At 41.8% G+C, this 21,446-nt stretch overlaps 1 protein-coding gene across 1 annotated transcript in view; it reads left to right on the top strand.

The window, feature by feature from the left end:
• Rpt2 (26S proteasome regulatory subunit Rpt2) overlaps positions 1-9,090 on the top strand; it is a 31,346-nt gene extending 22,256 nt beyond the window's left edge. The window contains exons 5-9 of the mRNA XM_076197795.1: positions 614-713; positions 3,310-3,524; positions 5,329-5,526; positions 8,376-8,585; positions 8,697-9,090. Coding sequence (XP_076053910.1) covers positions 614-713; positions 3,310-3,524; positions 5,329-5,526; positions 8,376-8,585; positions 8,697-8,831 — 858 coding nt within the window. The 3' untranslated portion in view covers positions 8,832-9,090. The remainder of the gene's footprint in view (positions 1-613; positions 714-3,309; positions 3,525-5,328; positions 5,527-8,375; positions 8,586-8,696) is intronic.
• The last annotated feature ends 12,356 nt before the right edge of the window (positions 9,091-21,446 follow it).

The raw sequence follows: 21,446 nt of genomic DNA, 5'->3' as shown, positions 1-21,446 counted from the left end.
AGTTATTCCACATGACATCCACTCTCAGTTATTCCACATGACATCCGCTCAATCCAGGTACCTTTCCAGCTTTCTCTTATTTCAATGCTTCTTGTACCTCCTGTTTTGTAATAGCCATATAATTCTCCTCACACATCAGTCATCCCCTATTTATGAATGTATATATCTATATTAATGAAGCAGCCTTGCTGCAGATGTGCTGTGTCTTGTGACACTGCCTCTGAACCAGGGCAGTGCACAAGATGCAGGGATGACCCGTCATCCAGGAGATGCCAAGATAAGAGGGAGGGTGGAGGGGAGTGGAGTGTATTAGGGATGGAATGGGTGGGAATGATTTTTATGCCTTTTTCTTTTTGGCTACCTCCCTTGTAAGGGGGAAAAAGCCTTTGGTATATGTATGTATGTATATCTATATAACAAGGGATTCTCCACCTGTATAAGGGAAGTAGCTAAGTCCAAGCACCACCCATTTCCATCCACTCCACTCAACTCCTATCCACCACCCTTAATTCCATCTTAGCTTGTATGTTTTATATTCCCTTTATACACTTCTCCAACCTATGTTCAGCATAAATATATTGTGATAGTTTGAAACTTGTTTATATTCATACAGGTGCATGCAGTGGTCGGAGTGTTGAGCGATGATACTGATCCAATGGTAACTGTCATGAAACTTGAGAAGGCTCCTCAGGAAACTTATGCAGACATTGGAGGTAAATATTGTTTTGTGGCCAATCTTGACTTTTTAGCTGGTAAGATTAGATTTTGTCTTGTCATGTGTGTGCAGTGTGAGGAGGTGAACTGGATGACCCGTCATCCAGGGGGTTCCAAGATAAGAGGGTGGAAGGGAATGGATTATGTTGGGGATGGAATGGGTGGGAGTGGTTTGTATGCCTTTGTTTTTTGGCTACCTCCCTTGTAAAAGGGAAAAAGCCTTTGGGAAGCTCGCTGGTTGAGCGGGTTAGGGTGTCGTTACTTGCGGCGAAGGTCAAAGTGAGGGCGGTTCGAATCCTGCCACCAGCGAAGTTGAACCAAGGGCATGGTTCATTAAATTCCATGCTACAAAGCCCTCTGTGAGGGGCACCATCCTAGCCTCCTAATGTGGGGAGTGTGTGACGTTAACCACTTCAGTACGGAACTTAAATCTCGCGGGCAGCAGCCAATGCCAGCCGTACGACGTGTCGTAATAATACTCGCATCATAAAATATAATCACCGCTTTTATTGATCGTTCTCTCTTTCACCCGCGAATTTTGAAAACCACAGAGAATGGGATTCAGGGCACATTTGAGAGAATGTAAAAACACAGGGGCGACTACAATAAATATAATCAAGACGCCGATATGGCAGCGTCGCGAATCCACTTGCTCCTCATGACGCCTACATGTGCGGCACCGTATGGAAGGGGTTAAACCATATCATCATCATCATCATATGTATGTGCTATGTCTGAATGGGTGTAGTGGTTGTAGTGTGACTGGTGAGGTTATTTAATGTGTGTCTATAGGAAGGAAAGGTAGATTGCTGGTGGGTTGCAGTTCATGTATAGTTGTCGTAAACTGCCTCACAATATTTCTCCCATAGTGACCTCTGAGCCTGTCTGGTAGCTTTTCCTAGTTATGTGAGAGCTGTGGGTCTCTCACAAGAGAGACTTGGGGCAAGAGAATGATGGATTGAATGTATAGTCCCACTATTCAAAGGGAAAGGGGATAAGTATGAGTGAAGTATTTTTATAGGGATCATTGTATTAGTGTAGCCAGTAAAAGTGTATGGGAAGTGTTGAGAGGATTAGGATGGGAACAGAGGGAATAATTGGGAAGAGAAACGTGGGTTTAGGGTTCTCCTCACCTCCTCGTTTCTCAGTCTATCCAGCCTAATGATAGGGGGTTACTAGAATGGATAGAGTTAGAAACAAGGAGAATGGGGGTGGAAAGGGAGTTGGGATATAGGCTTGATGGAAGAGTATTGGGATGGTTTGGACACATGGAAAGAATAAGTGAAGAAAGAATAGTAAAAGAGGTGTGGAAGGCAGAGGTGGAAGGAGTGAACATGAGGGGGTGACCAAGGATGAGATGGATGGATAGGGTAAAAGGGGCATTGGGAAAGAGGGGAATGTCTGTTGAGGAAGGACAGGAGAAGACAAAAGATAGGGGTGAATGGAGAATGGTTGTGTATGGATGATGCTGTGATGCATGAGGTGGAGTGGGGGGGGATGGGGCAAGGGAGTAGGCGTGAAAAATGAATTAACGCAGCACAAAGGGATTTCTCCCCGTCTTCTCCATTTCTGCATGTGGGATGGAGAGGGGGGTCACCAATTTAATGAAGTGGCCTTGCTGTGGATGTGCTGTGTCTCGCAACATTCTTCTGACCCTGGGCAGTGAGTGGGCGAGATGCCAGGATGACCCATCATCCAGGAGGAGCCAAGATAAGAGGGTGGAAAAGGTGTGGATGGGAGTGGAGTATGTGGGGATGGAATGGGTGGGAGTGGTTTTTATGCCATTTTTGGCTATCTCCCGTGTAAAGGGGAAAAAGCATTTGGTATATGTATGTATGTATATTATGCCATTTGGATTTTCATGGAATCAGAGTAGGTGTATGACAGAGTTGACCTAAAGATGTTGGAGTATGTTGAGGGCAGTCTAAAGATTTTATACATGTAGAGCTTATCAGATCAGTACTAGAAAGTGTAAAATGCAAGTTAGGCTGTGCCAGGGTTGTTCAATGTGTATATAAATGAGGTGGTTTAGGAAGGTAAATATAATATAAGTTTTATTCAGTCATTTCACCAGGGACTTTGTGACCTTATAGATCAGAGACATGTACTATTTTTTTATACATATATATATATATATACACACACACCAATGGCTATTTCCCCTTTCCAAGGGAGGTAACCAAAAAACAAAGGCATAAAATCCACTCCCACCCACTCCATCTCCACATACTCCACTCCCATTCACCACCCCTCACTCCCCCCCTCCCTCCCTCTTTTCTTGCCTCCTCCTGGATGACAGGTCATCCCTTTTATGATTGGAGAATAGTCTTCAAAAAGCAAATGTTGATCGCTTCTAACTTCTATCCCTCTTTTCTCCTATCTATAATTATCATGGGCTTTTTCCCCTCTACCAGGGAGGGTAGCCAAAGTCATAAAGCATATACCCACTCGCATCCACTTCATCCCCACCCATTCCACTCCCATCCACCACCCTTTCCTCCCTCTCATATTAGCTCCTTGTGGATGACAAGTCATGCAGGGTATTGATATATGAAAACAAGATCAGAATTAGATACCTATTTGTTTTCTTTTCAGGTCTGGACACTCAAATTCAGGAAATTAAGGAGTCGGTTGAGCTTCCGTTGACTCACCCAGAGTATTACGAAGAGATGGGAATCAAGCCACCGAAAGGTGTTATTCTGTATGGACCCCCGGGCACTGGGAAAACCTTACTCGCCAAAGCTGTTGCCAATCAGACAAGTGCTACTTTCCTTAGGGTTGTGGGATCTGAACTTATTCAAAAATATCTAGTAAGTGTATTTGGTTATGCATAAGAATTTGTGTATATATATGTGTGTGTATATATATATATATATATATATATATATATATATATATATATATATATATATATATATATATATACAGTGGCCGCGAAAAGTTTGGGCGCAAAATTATAGGCGCCCCAACTTTCCCCTAAACTCAAAACATGCGAAAAATACAACTTTCCACCCAAACTTTTCGCTATTTTTCAATGCTAGCGTTTGTACCCGTATTTAGCCGAGACAATACACACTATTTGGCAACTCTGTTTAGGCACACTCGATGTCACATGGAGTCAGTTTCTAAACATCTCTCACGGAGAGTAGTCTTTTTTTTTGCGGTGGTCTCTGTTTTTGTGCCTTGATATCTCCGTAATGGGAAGTGGTAAAGAGCTGGAAAGAGACACAGTTGTTACAATCATAACCCTCTATAAGGAGGGTTATAAGTGTAAAGATATTGCTACTCGTGTGGGAATTGGAGTGCGTCAAGTGCAAAAGTGGACCAAGAAATTTCGAGACGAAGGAAGTGACATCATTCGTACTCCAAAGCATCCCTCTGGTCCGTCAAGGAAGATATCAAATCGTACTTCTATGGTTCTAACTGCCTCCTAATAACCGTAGGAGGCAGTTAGAACCATAGAAGTACGATTTGATATCTTCCTTGGCCGACCAGAGCGATGCTTTGGAGTACGAATGATGTCACTTCCTTCGTCTCGAAATTTCTTGGTCCACTTTTGCACTTGACGCACTCCAATTCCCACACGAGTAGCAATATCTTTACACTTATAACCCTCCTTATAGAGGGTTATGATTGTAACAACTGTGTCTCTTTCCAGCTCTTTACCACTTCCCATTACGGAGATATCAAGGCACAAAAACAGAGACCACCGCAAAAAAAAAGACTACTCTCCGTGAGAGATGTTTAGAAACTGACTCCATGTGACATCGAGTGTGCCTAAACAGAGTTGCCAAATAGTGTGTATTGTCTCGGCTAAATACGGGTACAAACGCTAGCATTGAAAAATAGCGAAAAGTTTGGGTGGAAAGTTGTATTTTTTGCATGTTTTGAGTTTAGGGGAAAGTTGGGGCGCCTATAATTTTGCGCCCAAACTTTTCGCGGCTACTGTATATGTATATATATATATATATATATATAGTATATATATATATATATATATATATATATATATATATATATGTATATGTATATATATATATATATAATTTTTTTTTTTTTTTTTTTTTTTTTTTTTTTTTTCTCTCTATTTAATGTTGACCATATACCTGTTAAAATTTTGAATACTGAAATTATTTTTAGTTTGAAAACAAATTATACTCCCAATGCAAGTACCACATGGAAAACACTGAACATCCCATTCTACTCTGCCATACTCTTGCCTTGCCCAGTCAGCAATACATTATCTCTTCATTGAGTGATTTGAAGGCCAATCCAGTGGTCATTACCAGTGAACAGGAAACCATGGGCTTTCTGCAAGAGGCACCAAGGGCAATGGAGTGATTGAGTGAACAAATTATATGTGAAGTTTGAATTGAACTAAGAAAAATTGGAATATTAAGAAATTATCCTAGTTCTTTAACATGCATCACAGTAAATACTCATGCGCACACATACAGTACACATACATTGACTCCAGGAATATTAAGAAATTGTTAGTTCTGTAACACTCATCATAGTAAATACTTATACACACACGACTCAAGTTTACTCATGAAAGTATATTTTTGTTTTCACACTTGTAAGAAATAATCATTCATATATTGTGACTTTCAGGGAGATGGACCAAAGCTTGTTAGAGAATTGTTCCGAGTAGCAGAAGAACATGCTCCTAGTATTGTATTTATTGATGAAATTGATGCTGTGGGTACAAAGAGATACGACTCAAATTCAGGTGGTGAACGAGAAATTCAGAGGACCATGTTGGAATTGCTCAACCAGTTGGACGGTTTCGATTCAAGAGGAGACGTCAAGGTATTTATTACAAGTCGGATACTTGACCCCCATCATGTTGGTGATGTTAATCACAGATCTTGGTCTAGGCTGTGCTAGGTGATTTTATTTAAGTGAAAGTAATTGAGACAAAATGGGATCTTGGTTATGACTTAAGGTTGTCCTGATGAGGACATCACTGAGCTGTAGGAGGAAGTTTTGACATCGTGGTTAAACTAAATGTACAGTTTTTATAGTCCTTATTCTGTCCCTGTAACCAAAAGGATTCTTCCCCCACACAAGGGGGATAGCCAGCCAAGACACGCACCCACTTCCCATGCAGTTTTTACAGTGGACTTGAAAAAAAAAAGTTTGCATTGATTATGTATAATTTAGTTTATTTTAAGATTAGGAAGCTCAGTGGCAGAGCTGGTTAGGGCATCATTACCTGAGGCAAAGGTCAAGGGGATGGCAGTTTGAACCCTGCCACCGGCGAAGTTGAGCCAAGGGCCTGGATCATTAAATTTCATGCTACAAAGTCCTCTGTAAGGGACACCATCCTAGCCTCCCAACGGGGATTTTGTGACATTAAACCACATAATTTTAAAATTGTGCCTTTACCTGCAAAGGATATATTTAAAGATGGCAACTTCTGGCAGTTTTTGCAGAAAAAACACCATTTGAAAATGAAACCTTTATTGTTTGTACAACATTTTACTTGGAGATTTTTTCAATTACATAGCTAAAGAACATAAACTGAGTACATATAAGCTTCCATTAAGGAACCAAGGAAAGCTTCTGGAAGGTCGCATAGACACCTCACAGATGGTCTTCCAAAACTTTTTTCATTGCAGAAATTAAAATAATAGCAGAAATTAAAGTAATAGCAGGAAGCAACACTGAATGTTCCCTTATTCTGTTCTGTAGTATTTGACTCTGGAATAATTGTAGGTTCCAGATACTTTCTCCTTTATCCTGTCAGTTTCACCAACTGGAAGTCCCAAGCAACAGAATAGGTGACAACAGTCCTCTGTGCATCCCACAGATATCATGGGGGGGTAAACTTTGGACTATTGTCTCTATTCTATTTGTTGGACTTTTTACATTTCTCCAGTTAAAGGTGGTAGAAGTACAGGAGTAATTACATGTTATCAACTCTCTCTGTGTAAAGAATGGTAAGAAATACAGTTGAAGTTGATAGATGTTGGGCCAAATTTGGAGGCAGAGTATCAGTCACTCAGAGGATTGTTGAGCTTTGAAAAATGGGTAGTTTTTTCTGTATCATCTTCCAAGACGCATGCAAGTGCCTGTCATTGGTGCCAAGCAGATAAATGTCTGGGGGAAATGGAAAGTGTTATAAGAAATAAGTATGTGGGGATTAACACAGGGAAGGGACCATGGGAGTGGGCGATTGTGATCACAGCACTGTAAGAAGTGGAGACTTGGAATTTGAAAAAGGCAGAAAGAAGGCCAGACGTGTTTGAGAAGTGTGGCGGGTTTTACGAAGTTGGATAGAGCAAGTAATGTGGAGGTGAGGCATAGTGTGGTGGTGGAAAGAGAACTGGCAGATAAGGTTGATCAAAGAAGGCTGAGATAGTGTGGGTATATGTAGAGATTGGGTGAATAAAGACTGTCAAAAAGAAGTGAAGGGAGGGAGCTTGTGGAGGGGACAGTGTGTTGTGGATGGATGGGGGTGGGGTGGTGATGGATGTATATTTGTTCTTGGTAATAATTAATGTAAATGAAGCATTGGTACCCTGATGTGGATGTGCTATCTATCTTGCTTCATTGTTTCTGACCCAGGGAGGGGGTAAGAAACAGGGATGACCTTTCTTCCACAAGAAGTTAAGATAAAAGGGGAACAAATGAGTGATAGATGGGTACGTGCCTTGGCTGGATACCTCTCTTACAAGGATGAAGAAACTTTTGGTAAACATATAGATAAATGTCATTATTGATATTGTTTATCATGAGGGGACAGAGAGGGGGGTTGCTGATTTAAAGAAGCGGCGTTGCTGTGGATGTGCTGTGTCTTGCAACACTGCTTCTGACCCAGAGCAGTGGGCGAGATGCAGGAATGACCCATCATCCAGGAGGAGCCAAGATAGAGGGAGGAAAGGGGGTGGATGAGGGTGGAGTATGTGGGGATGGAATGGGTGGGAGTGGGTTTTATGTCTTTATTTTTTTGGTTACTGCCGTTGTAAGGGGGAAAAAGCTGTTGGTACATGTATGCATGTATATATGTAATGAATCGGTGGTGGTAACCCAGTTTTGGGTGTCGGGCCTTATTGTGGAGATGCTGTGTCTTGCTGCATTGCTTCTGACCTGGGCAGGGATGGCTCTTCATCCACAAGGAGCTAACGGTGGTTTTCTTATTTAAAAAAGAAAAAAAAATCCTTATTTAGATCTTGTATGAATCCTTGAAAAGGAAAGATTTATTTAAGGAAAGAATTTTTTTAAAATACTACACAAGATTCTTAGTGATATTCATGAAAAATTCTTTCCTTACATAAATCCTCGCCATCCAAGGATATGTATAAGGATTTTTTTTTTTTCCTCATCTTTTCTTTTCTTTTCTTTTCTTTTTAGAATACCACCGTAACATGTGGAAAAGCAAATGGGTAAAGAGTGGGTGTTTACCTTGGCTGGCTACCTCCCTTATAAGAGGGAAGAATCCATTTGATATATAGAATAGATTATCATTGTTGCTTTACTAATATATTTTGTATGCTTTTTGAGGTGATATGGGGGAGGGAGGGTGGAGGGGAGTGGAGTGTGTTAATGGATGGAGTGGGTGGGAATGATTTTATGCCTTTTTTTCTTTTTGGCTACCTCCCTTGTAAGGGGGAAATAGCCTTGGTATATGTATGTACCAATGTCTTTATTTTCAGGTGATTATGGCCACAAACAGAATTGAAACCCTTGACCCTGCCCTAATTCGACCTGGCCGTATTGATCGCAAGATTGAATTCCCGCTCCCTGACGAAAAGACTAAGCGACGCATCTTCCAGATTCACACTTCAAGAATGACTTTAGCTGAAGATGTTAATTTGGATGAGCTTATTATGGCCAAGGATGATTTGTCAGGGGCAGACATCAAGGTAGGTAGCAAATACCATTTGTTCAGAGATTACTGTTTTTTGGACTGTACTTCATTATTGATATTTTTCTGTCGTGTGGTTGAAACTGACCCAGTAATGTGTTTTTGGCAGGCGATTTGCACTGAGGCTGGTCTCATGGCCCTAAGAGAACGTCGTATGAAGGTGACCAATGAAGACTTCAAGAAGTCGAAGGAGAATGTGTTGTACAGAAAGAACGAAGGAACACCTGAGGGTCTTTATCTTTAATTGTCAAAGGTTCATAGGCAGATTTAGTTTAACTTTCATGGCTGAAAATTTCCGAAATGAAATTGGAAAAAAGCTTGGTCGTGGTAGTTACAGTGATATTATGTCATTGTAGCTTTGGATTTGTTAACACGTATGTTTCAGTTGGAGAAAGATGGTTAGATTTTGTAACTAAACTATGATTCCTTGTTTCATATTGTACACAGATGTTTTGCTTTATGTGATTTCCATGTCATGATCAAGATTAAATGTACTGTATTTACTCTGTCTTTTTGTGTACATTCAATTAGCTCACTATCACTCAAGGGCTTATTAACCCCGTCGTTACTGACCCGTCAACCTTACGTAAACAAACGTTTCAAACCGTCCCACGAATGGCTGGAGCCTTATGTTTGTAAACACAAACACTTGCCACCACGTGGGTAGAAATAACCCAGAAACCGAGGCCTTGAGAGCCCTCAATACACACAGCTTATAACTGTGTCACGGGGAGCACGCTCGGTTCCTGGCGGGTGCACTCAGCCGTGACACGCAGGTGTCGCAAAACACACATTCGGTACTCGAGGGGTTAAGGGTTATTCATAATCAGCCTACCAATTGCCTCATGATCCAGGTTGGGATTACTGTATTTATAAGGTAGTTGATAACTGTCACTGGTTGGGTCCTGAAGTGGTGCTGTGCCTTGCTGCATTGTGTGCAAAAACTATACAAGAATTTAAGAACAAACTAGATGCTGAAAGATACAAAGACAGGTCACTATGAGCATAGCTCCCTTCCCATATAATACATACTTACATATACCAAGGCTTTTTCCCCCTTACAAGGGAGGTAGCCAAAAAGGAAAAGGCATAAAATCATTCCCACCCATTCCAACTACGTAAATACACAGTGTAGCAGGGAGTAGGTGATCCATCATCCCCAAGGTGGCGAGATGGGACAGCTGGCAAGAATGGGTCACTTAGTGTGAATGTATGCTTTGTTTACATTTTGTAATCAATAACCAGTACAACCATCCTTGAGGATAGTACTGTGCTGAGGGGTTGGAAAAAGACAATTGAGGAGGATAGTAGAAGCCAAGAATGATGAGCATTCTTGAGTGCGAATTAGCCTCGATCACAAAATAACATCACACGAGGTCTGTAGGGGTGCTTTATGTTAAATGATTTCAGCATCTGTGAATTAGGGTTTTGTTTCAATGAACATGTATTCTGGTGTACTTCCAAAAGTAGGATGTAGGAGTAGGCTATGTTTCTTGTTCCACAGGGTGTACTTGATGTGAGCTTCCAAGAACTTGCATAAAAATGATCTTTCATTTTTATGTACTGTCAAAGGAGTGACTACCTCCCGTACTAGGGGGAAAATTCCTTTTGGTGCGTAGGTACAAAGTACAAAGAGTAGACTTTGATCCTGAATAATTCATACATACATATACCAAAGGCTTTTTCCCCCTTAGACAGGGGGTAGCCAAAAAGAAAAATGCATATAAACCACTCCCATTCCATTCCCTACATATTCTACTCCCCTCCTCCCTCCCTCTTATCTTGGCACCTCCTGGATGACGGATCATCCCTGCATCCTGTCCACTGCCCTGGGTGAGAAGCAGTGAGTAATAATCAAACATTATATGAATGTTAGTATATGATGGGTGCTTTGTTGTTGTTGTTCTTTAAACTGTTTGGCCAAACAGTCCCTCCTTCCAGAGAATCACCACATCTGGAGCCGGGTTTTCCCTGAAATCCCTTATTGTGCTGTACGCATTCATAATTCTTTACAATTCAGTCCTCCATGAGTAAAAGCAGCAACAACTGCAACAGCACTGTGGGAGAGAGTCCAAACACAGAGTATGGGATCCAATGTATTTAACGTTTTGCCCAGCAGGGCTTCTTCAGAAATAACCATGGAGAAACATCTGACTCCTTGTATAGCCCAAGCTTGTGGGGATAAACAAACATAAAAATGGTGTAAATACAATTTGCTTAAATTGCTTGTTACGTTAAATACATTGGATCCCATACTCTGCGTTTGTCCTCTCTCCCTCAGTCCTCCATAATGTGTTGTTTAGTATGGGGTGAATTGTTGCATCCAGGACAGTTATCTGCAATGTGGTCATCCAGCCACTTCTGGTAGCTTGGAAGGGCTGCATGGTGGCTGCTCTGCAGTCTGGCCAGGTAGACTCTGTCCTGGGGGGGAGAGGATTCAGAAGGATGGATATCATGAGATCTGGCATTCAGCAATGTGTAATCTTTCAGTTTGTTGATGGAGCAGTGAGTGATATGATTATGTATGCTTGTGGAGGAAGAGTAGTATTTGAGTAGTGCTGTAGGAGAACTCTCCGAACATCTTAGGGAAAAAAAAATTGGAAATCGCCCATATGTCTCGTATATCTACAAATAAACTCCCTCACCAACCCCACCTCACTCGTGGAGGTTCTACGTGGATTTAATATTGATTTCTGGAATAAAAATAAAAGGGGGGGGCGGCACCTGGAGTATTCTCTTGCTCTACACATTTGTGTAGGAAAGGTTACTGGCTGAACGGGTTATGTCGATGGGATGGCGGTTCGAATCCTGCCACCGGTGAAGTTGAACCATGGGCATGGTTCTTTCAGTTCTATGCTACAAAGTTCTCTGTAAGGGGTACTGTCCACTGTAGGGGCACCATCTTCTAATACAACATAAACAACAATTCAAGACTTTCCTGAAGAGATCTTTGAGAGGGTTCTATGATTTATGCCTGCTCCTGTAGAGGGCTTGATTTACAGTTGGTGAAATTAATGGCATAAGTTGTTATTGTTTATGTTTAAGAAGAAAGAGGAACCAGGAAAGGGGTAACTGCATATGGTGGTCCTGCAAGACGGACAGTGAAGTTGACCATTTTCGAAACCTGTCAAATCTGTCTGCCATTAGGAGGTGCAGCCCTGAGGGGCTGACACTCTGTCTCCAAACTGGGACCAAGATCTCTGTCAACATCAACTGTATATTTACCCTTTTTTATACATGGGGGAGCTGACACACTAACAACTGGTGATTTCTCCCTTTCATATACCACTTTAGTTCCACACTAATACAACAGACACCAGTCCAAAGTTTCTTCCCAGGAAGATCCTTGGGAGAGACTGAGGACCGTTACCAGCCATTGCGGGCCTGCAGGTTTTCCACTTTGTGTAACGTTATGAAGCTGCCTTGCTATGGATGTGCTGTGTCTTGTGACAGTGCTTCTGACTCAGGGCAGTGGACAGGATGCAGGGATGGCCCGTCATCCAGGAGGTGCCAAGATAGAGGGAGGGAGGGGAGTGGAATATATAGGAAATGGAATGGGTGGGAGTGGTTTCTATGCCTTTTTCTTTTTGGCTACCCCCCCCATGTAAGGGGGGGGGAAGCCTTTGGTATATGTATGTATGTATGAAACTCGTACCCATACAAAGGAGCCAAAGTCAAAGGCATAAATCCACTCCCACCCATTTCATCCCCACGTGCTCCACTCCCGTTCACCACCCCACCCTCCCTCCCTCTTTTCTTGACTCCACCTGTGAAACTCAATGCCATAATTAATTAATTAATTCAGAAAGATTGATGTTTTGACACTGAGTGAAACAAGACTGAAAGGGAAACGTGAGTTTGACTAAGGGAGTGTGGTAGGTAGGATGTCAGCAGTGGTGAGAAGGTGGGGTAAGAATGGGGATTGATGGTAAATACTAAGGTTAAATGCATGATGGAGTGGAAAGAAGTATCCTTGAGAATGATGGTGTGATCTGTGAGTGCATACAACCCAAGTAATACAAAAAGTGAGAAGGAGAGAGAGGCATTTATTTGTGTATTTTATTATGCATTTATTTGTGTATTTTATTATGCATTTATTTGTGTATTTTATTTGTCTACATTACTATAGTTTTTATTTATTCATTTATTATTATTTTTTTTTGCATCCGACCTAAATATGGACCAAAAGGTCTCCTGTCGGCATGCTCTGCCTTTGTAATCCTTTGCATTTTGAAATGATGTAGATGGGTATATGAAGAGTGTTGGGAGAAAATATGTGTATGTAGTGGTGCCAGGGGATGTTAATGCTAGAGTAGATGAGCTGGTAGATGGAGTAGTAGGGAGGTTTTGTGTGTCAAGAAGGAACGGTAGCAAGAGATTTTGGAGCTGTGTATTGAAAGGGGAGTACTGATAGTGAACAAAATCTAGTCAAAGTCATCCTTCATCCTTTTTACAGTGCACAATATTTTGCAACGTTTATGTTTATGACTCAGGCCAGTGGGCAAGGTACAGGGATGACTCGTCATCCATGATGAGCCAAGAAAAGAGGGAAGGAAGGGGGGTGAATAAGAGTGGAGATGAAATGGGTGGAATTAGACGCAGATCCAGGAATGTTATTTGGGGGGGGGGGAAACAGATAACACACCGATATTTTAACCCCAAGAATAATGCTGTTGGCTTGGAGATTGGTCCAGAAACCTAAGTCTGTTTTGCTCGTAATTGTATGTAAAATCATATATAATTCACAAATATAATTCAAATCATAAATTCGCACTAAAAAGTGTTTATCCAAGGAGAATCAAACTTGAGATGAGTGAAAAAATTATATTATTATTAATGAAAATAACATGCAGATACATACATACATACATACATACATATACCAAGGCTTTTTCCCCCTTCCAAGGGAGGTAGCCACAAAGGGAAAGGCATAAAAACACTCCCACCCATTTCACCCCTAAATACACTCCACACCCCTCCCACCCTTCCTCTCATCTGAGCACCTCCTGGATGATGGGTCATCCCTGAACCCTGCCCACCGCCCTGGGTCAGAAGCAGTGTCGCAAGACACAGTACATCCACAGCAAGGCCGCTTCATTTAATCGGCGACCCCCCCTCTCCGTCCCCCTTTGCATATAAGGAGAGGACGGGGAGAAATCCCTTCGGGCTGCGTCAAAATTTACTCACACATACTACCCCACCCCCCACCCCCCCGCCCATTCCTCCTCATGCAGTCACAACATCATCCATATACAACCATTCTCCACTCACCTCTGTCTTCCGTCCTCTCCCTTCCTTCCTCAACAGACATTCCCCTCTTCCCCAAAGCCCCCTTCACCCCATCCATCCACCTCATTCTAGGACGTCCCCTCATGTTCACTCCCTCCACATCTGCCTTCCATACCTCTTTTACTAGTCTTTCTTCACTCATTCTTTCCATGTGTCCAAACCATCCTAATATTCTTTCATCAACCCTCTCTCCCAAAACCTTTTTCACCCCTGTTCTCCTCCTCACCTCCTCATTTCTCACTCTATCTAGCCTAGTAACCCCCACCATACTTCTCAGACACCTCATCTCAAACACATTCAAACTCCTTCTCTCTTCTTCTCTTATGTTCCACGTTTCTGCCCCATACAGTGCTGTTGGCACAATCACTCCTTCATACAGTCTCCTCTTTGCATCCATTCCCAAATGTCTATTTCTCATTACACTCTTTAAACCACCAAGGCATTTACTCGCTTCTCTCAATCTACATTCTACCTCCACCTTCACTCCACCTTTTCCTGCTACACTTGCACCCAAGTATCTAAAACTATCCACTTCCTCCAGTCGCTCTCCCTTAATGTTCACTTCCAGTCTACTGCCACTTTCACCCCTTGTACATCTCATCACCTTACTTTTACCCACATTTATCTTTAGCTTTCTTCTATCACATACTCTCCCAAACTCTGCCACCAGCTTCCTCAAGATACAAACAGAAAATGAACATGCAGATACAAACAGAAAAACCTACACGGCTGCCTTCACAAATGAATCAAATGTTTGACAAAAACGACATACCCCATCACATACAAATACTGACTGATTATGAATGTGTACCATACTCGGGGTGTTTGGGGGGGGGGCTGCCTTCCCCCCTCCCCTTTGTATCCACGCCTGGTGGGAATGGAATTATGCCTTTTGACTTTGGCTACCTCCCTTGTAAGGGGGAAAAAGCCACAGATATATGTAAGAAATTCATTGCCCTCAAGGCTAAGAACCTATTAACATCTGGGAAAATCAAAACCAAGTAAGATCCATGATGGCCAAACCAGGAACTATATACAAGAGCAGGGCAATTTACCACTCTATGACACCGCCCCCAATATTCTTGCCTGATTAATTTCACCAAGAAAAGCCACAAATACAACATTAGAAACCCCCGCACAACCTCCCACCACCAAATCACCCCCCCTTCCCCCTACCCACCCCATTGCTCCCAATCTCCTCTTGTCACCCCAAGTAGAAATAATAGAGCAAGGGGCCTGAGTACATTAAAACACCACACCAGTAGATGAGTGGAGGGTGGGTGCATGCCTAGGCTGGCTACCTCCCTTATAAGGGGGGAGAAAACTCCTCAGTGGCCACAAACCATCTGCTTTTGTCATTACCCCCATCAGAAAACATAATTTCAGAAACTATCTGGTCTCCTTACCCAACTAACCCTCCTTCTGGGAGGCCTTAATGCCAGACACCCTTTATAGGGACTCACAGCCACACTAGATAAACAGATAACCTCCCAACTAACAATTCTCTATCTAATCTTAACATTGACCAATTCAGCCTTTCATCTTCAAACACTATCCTACACTTCCATCAATATATCTCTATGTACACCTGACTTCCTTGATTTCAAATGGTCTGTAATACCAGAACTACACCATAGTGACCACTTGCCATTCTTTACATCCCTTGTATGCTCCCCTCCAACCCCACAACCCCAATGATCCCCCATGCAAACTGGAAAACCTTTCATGCATCATCATAGCCAATCAGTCAGTCCATTGACCCAGGTCACTCTTGTAGGAGACCTACGGCTCCTAGGTAATTAGCTATGGCCGTCGGGTCAGCCTGTACAGTAGGTCACTCAAAGAAGGAATACAGTAAGACCTCTCATTAACGGACGTTAAGTAGCTGTGTTTTTGGTGTTTTGGAGTGGTTTTTGTGTGACATATTGATTGCACACACTAAACAACAGCACCAAAAACACCACAACCACAGCTAATTAACGTCCGTTAATGAGAGGTCTCACTGTACTGTGTTGTGTACGAGGCAGGGCCCCGACGTGTTAGTGCCGCCCCGGGAAGAGTCGAAAAGTGGCACCCCACCCCACCACCACTACCACCACCTTCCACATCTGATGGTCACTAGCACAATTCACATCTAACATTCATCCACAAAACAATATTTATACACACATCATTCATACACACAATTCATGATAAATAAATCGTGCATTAAAAGTACATTAGGGGGAATTTGCTTTACCTTCTTTTCACCAAAAGTGACTCTCCCTCCCCCCTCCCCCTCCCCCCCCCCCCCAAAAAAAAGTGCTGCCTCAGGGCATTGCCCCTCCCCTTGTCGGGACCCTGGTATGAGGGCACTGTAGGGTTAGCTGTTCATTGTCTTCTATGTGATGGTTGCATTTAGGGCAATTTGATTCTGTGACGGCGTATTCTGTGTTGATCCTGTTTTGATGCTGGGTTGATATCCTAAACACAAGCATACCAGAATAGTTCTTCTCTTGAGAGGGATTTGTCTGTGGGAGATGTTAGTGCAGCATCATACTGTAAGAGATCTCTCAACAGTGGACACAGCACCAACGTCTTACAAATCACATAAGAGCACCACTTCAATTCCAAAACCTTCACCATTCACGTTTCACTGCCCAGTTCCAGGTGAAATCCAGATTGTGTCAGCTCATAAAGCAAAAGAAACAATCTTTCACTGCTTTCAAAGACAGTTCACTGTAGTGAACTAACTTTCTTTAATAAACAAGTAAATAAATAAGTAAACAAAAGCAAAATATGAAACAAGTTAAAAAAAGAAATCTTGATTATCTTCAGTCTCCCATGTCCTCCAGATCAGCACCCAATCTCCCCACCCCTTCAAATGGCTGAAGCACATACAAACCATGGACCCAATTTTGTATCCCAAACGACCACCCTTGAATCACAACCACCACCAAACCTCACATCTCGTTCCTCCCAAGACTATAACCAACTGTTTACAGAAGCAGAATGATGCACTTCACTTTCCAATTGCAAAGCACAACCCAAAGCCCAGACAACATACACTAAAATATGACATCCACATCCAACTGAAAATTGTCTATACTGAACCTTTTCAACCAAATATGGGAAGAAGGTAACTTCCCAGCCACATAGAGAAAACTTAACAATTTCCTCTCTCCCCAGACCTAAAAAACTGCCCTCCAATTGCTATCACAAATTGCCTTGTCAAACAGGGCTGGCGAAAAGATTTAAAAGTATGGCCCTAAATCGTTCTTGTCGAATTCTGAGGGGGGGGGATCTCATTCCAACTCTCCCAACTGCTGGAACACTATTCCCTATCATTTCTTGAAATGGGCCGCCAAGCAGGACACAGCATCACAGATATTCTGATGCAAAAAGAAACAACAATCATACTGCATTCACTAACAACCATGCCTGTATTGCATTTTACAACCTGGAAAAAGCACATGACATGCCCTGGAAATGAATCCAGAAAAACTCTTCTTCCAAAACTAATATAGAGCTTCACCCACCTTTAGTATACCAATAGCCCATTTGTATGAACGATCCTATCCTCTTCACATATCAAAGAAGTAGTAGTTCCTCCAAGGATGCATTCTCAGCATCCTTCTTTTTACCATAGCAATTGATCCTGTTACCAAACATATCCCCATCCAAAATTACCACTAATCTATGCATCAATTATGTTATCTAGCTCTATGCTCTGTATACATTAATTTCCTTCTCCAAAGAATTGAAGACCACAGATTCTACTGTTCTACCTCAGAATCAGTCACCATCCACTTTAGTAGACATTGATGCAAAGACACTATCAATACAAATAAGTAACACTATCCTTCCACTAGTCAAATGGACACAATTCCTGGGTCTGATCTTCAACAGTCACCTTAAGCACCTAAAAACGTCCTGCATCTCAACCTGTTATCCTTTGTAATTATTATTCTACACGCGCTGGTGAACTGATAACCAATCCCTATGTAGTCTCTACCAGACCTTCTTACAAAGTCAAATAAATTATGGATGCCAACCCTACTCATCTGCATAACACATAGTTGTCCAAATATTAAGCCACACACACAGCATCTCCCTTAGTACAGGTGTCCTCTGCTGTACCACAGTGAAAGGGTTAAACTGTATACAGAAAATAGATAACCCTAACGCCTTTGGACATCCATTGTTCTTTGACATCGCTGAAATATTTTTACTGCATCAAGAGCTCCACCACTTTCACTTTCTCTTCAGCCCATAAAGGATTCGACAGACATCTGCATTATACCCTTCCAAATGGTACGTGAATAGCACAATTACTATACACACTAGAAATAATTGACATCCTTCGAATTACAGCACCTCCCCTGGCTTCTTGGCTACTCATTTCACTGTGCGTCGCTTTTGCCTCACACTAAGAAAACAAAAACATAAATCACTCCTCCATTCATATATCCATTCTTCTGTCGTTGCCTATATTATACACAGATGCCTCCCGTTCTGACCGTGGAGTGGGTTATGCAACTCCCGCCATCCACTGATAAACGAAATCTACTCAAAGATCATTCAAGTCTCCCGCCTTAAACTGGCATCCTTGTCCTGGATGTCATTTCATTTTGGCATACCCTGCTACGAACGAGTCGACAAGTATGATCGCGATGCAGCGACAACCCCTCCCAATATTGTGTCCATCCCACTGCCTGCAACAGACTACTGTACCGTATTTGCAATACAAAACGTGTGACATTAAAGATGGGAGGAAAACCCGACAAACCCCATTTTCACCCATGGTCATTATCTCGTCAAATTAACCGACGTTTTGTGACGACATTAATACGCCTAAGAGCAGAAGACACATCTCATACATGTCCATTGCGTGACTGGAAACGACCCATCCACCTACTCGTGCGGTAACCTCCTTACAATACTCTATATTCTACTAGAATCACATATATGCACGGTCCCTTTCAACAGCTTCCTACTTCCCACTCACTCCCTTCAAACAAGTCGCACTTAACCTAATTTTAGGTGACACAACCCTGCTATTCGCTTTTGCTACTTCGTTTGATTAGAAACCACTTCGGTTACAATATTATAAAATTCTGTGAGAACATCTCAACAATGTGTCTAACATTCTTAGTTCCTCATTCACATTTGGAAATTTGAAGAAAAAAAATCGTAACTGAAGCAGTTCCTACTCAGAGTAGCAAAAGCACGTAGCATGCTAGCGAGAAGTATCTAGTATGCGGCCACCTTAATACTCCCATAACCACTCCACATATTACTGCAGGAGATAATTCTTTTGAAACTGCATTTACCCCACAGCATACAAACCTAACGCGATGCATTAATACCCTCGTAGCTTGGGAATACTGTATTTTACACTCGTTTCTTACAAGATAAACAGACACCAAGAACGACCAAGTGTCGGCAACATCTGGTAGATACTGCCATTTTCTTTGGTTTGTAGAACCCTACGTACCAACAAATTTTTAGTGCGCAAGTTTATGTCGGTTCATATGTACTGTTTCTGCATTGGGGATGCCAGTAAATGTTTAATCCTGGACAATCTGGCTTTAGTTTGATCTTTTGTCGTGGTATTGTATACAAGCGTAGAAGCGTCATAAACTGTCGGTGATACTAGATTATCCCTTAGTACCGTGTTTTGAAAACAACGACATTCACATGCGGTCTGTCAGCATGATATACTTCATTTCATAACCAGAGGTCCAGCTGTAACTAAATGATAGATTAATCAATGAAATTGAAATTGTATGTGTCATTAATTATAAACATACTAAGTACACACACACACACACACACAATACATACATAGATCGGGCCATACATGAACTCTCAACACATGATGAAAGACCGTGGTGGATCCTCTCTCTCTCTCTCTTTCTCTCTCTATCACACACACATGACTCGGTGGCGCGGTTGAAAGAGTTCCTGACTGTCGCTGCGGAGGTCCGGGTTCGAATCCTGCCCAGGGCTGAAATGATATCAGTATCGCAGTGCGCTTTGAGTCGTTACTCCAACTCTCGTGAGCGGGGAGTTGGGTGTGTGTGTGTCAGGTCACACCATTACCCATAGATCGGTCATACGAGCTCTGAGCTCTCTTCCGGGAGGGAGATGGCTGTCGAACACGGATCCAGCACATGACTCAACGAGCGTTGCTCCTTTCATGTATGCTACGATTAGGTAAATACTCACAACAAACACATCTGTCTGACAGTGAGAAGGGTGTACTAGAGGACGGGTATCATCTGCGGACTTTGGTCAGGGCGTCATAGAGGTACAGTGGACTTCCTACTCTCATCACCAGTAGGTTCGAAGTTCGGGTGCGTTGAGGTGTATACGCATCTGTCACGGCGTCGCGTCGGTCGTTGACCATTCAAGGACAGAGAGAACCCAAAACATTGAGATGTCTTATCTCTTATCGTCGTATCACAAAATCATTAAAGTATTCAATGACAGGAATTTAATTTTTCGTAATGAAAAAGCAAAATATGAATGAAGAATGTATATAGAATCCAGGCATGGGTTAATCATTGTGAGTTTTTATTTAGAAATGTTGATAAATGCCAAATACCACTGGTTGTTTGCCCTGGAGGAAGAACGATTTTCTTTTTTTTCATAGATATAGATAATTTTTCAAATACCCTCCGTAATGATTTAACAAGAGATGTCACGATTCCACATTAAAAAAAAAAAATTTTTTTATAAACAGGCAATTTGTGTAGTTAATTCAATGTTCCCGCATAACTGAATGTTTGCAATCTAATCTCTGTAGTATAGCAAGTTCCTAAATTCTCACGAAAAAATGTGATGAAATCCGAACTATAATTCAAGTTGTGAAATTTGCTGCAATTGTTGACGCTCTTGTCTAAAGAAATTGGATTTGGAAGATTAAATGTGAACTTGGGAGAGTCGAGTGTCACGCGTTATCAGTTGGTCTGTCGAATGTAAACAAATATTCAGCCGTTATGGACACATGATGTTGTGAATTAAGGTCTAGGCACAAACATGTTTCGTAAGGGCCAGTTATACGTATTTCATTTGAATTTGACGGATATTTTCTTCAATAATTATGCTGAACAGTTTGTAGTCCTCCAATCTCATTCAATTACTTTTTTTTTTCTATTTTTGCCAATTACTATTTTCCGCCAAGAACGGCTGGTGTAAATGTATTTATCTAATATTTAATCAGTCTGATTATCCTTTTTTTCTCATTGGAAAAATTGGAATGTTCACAACAACATATTTGTCTAGTCGTATGACCAATATATTCTCTTAGTCACTGGACATGTAAATACCCTGCGTAGGATTGACTGATTTCATAAATTTTCAGGGCGATTTTTTTTTTTCAAGAATAGTGACGACGTCTTCCTGCTTCTGTAATCTAGATAACGATGATAATGTTTCAAATACCAATTTACATCTATTCAATATTGTATCTATGTTAATCTGTGTATAATAGTACTGGACATTTTTAATAGTTTCAGAATCTACACAATATTTGTATTTTCCAGTTATTTCAAAAGTGGTGGATCATCACTAGGGCACACTGGCC

The sequence above is a fragment of the Oratosquilla oratoria genome, chromosome 14 (genome assembly GCF_046742065.1).
Source record: "Oratosquilla oratoria isolate Oo_2021 chromosome 14, ASM4674206v1, whole genome shotgun sequence".
Lineage (NCBI taxonomy): Eukaryota > Metazoa > Arthropoda > Malacostraca > Stomatopoda > Squillidae > Oratosquilla > Oratosquilla oratoria.
This window is presented reverse-complemented; position numbering and strand designations above follow the sequence as displayed.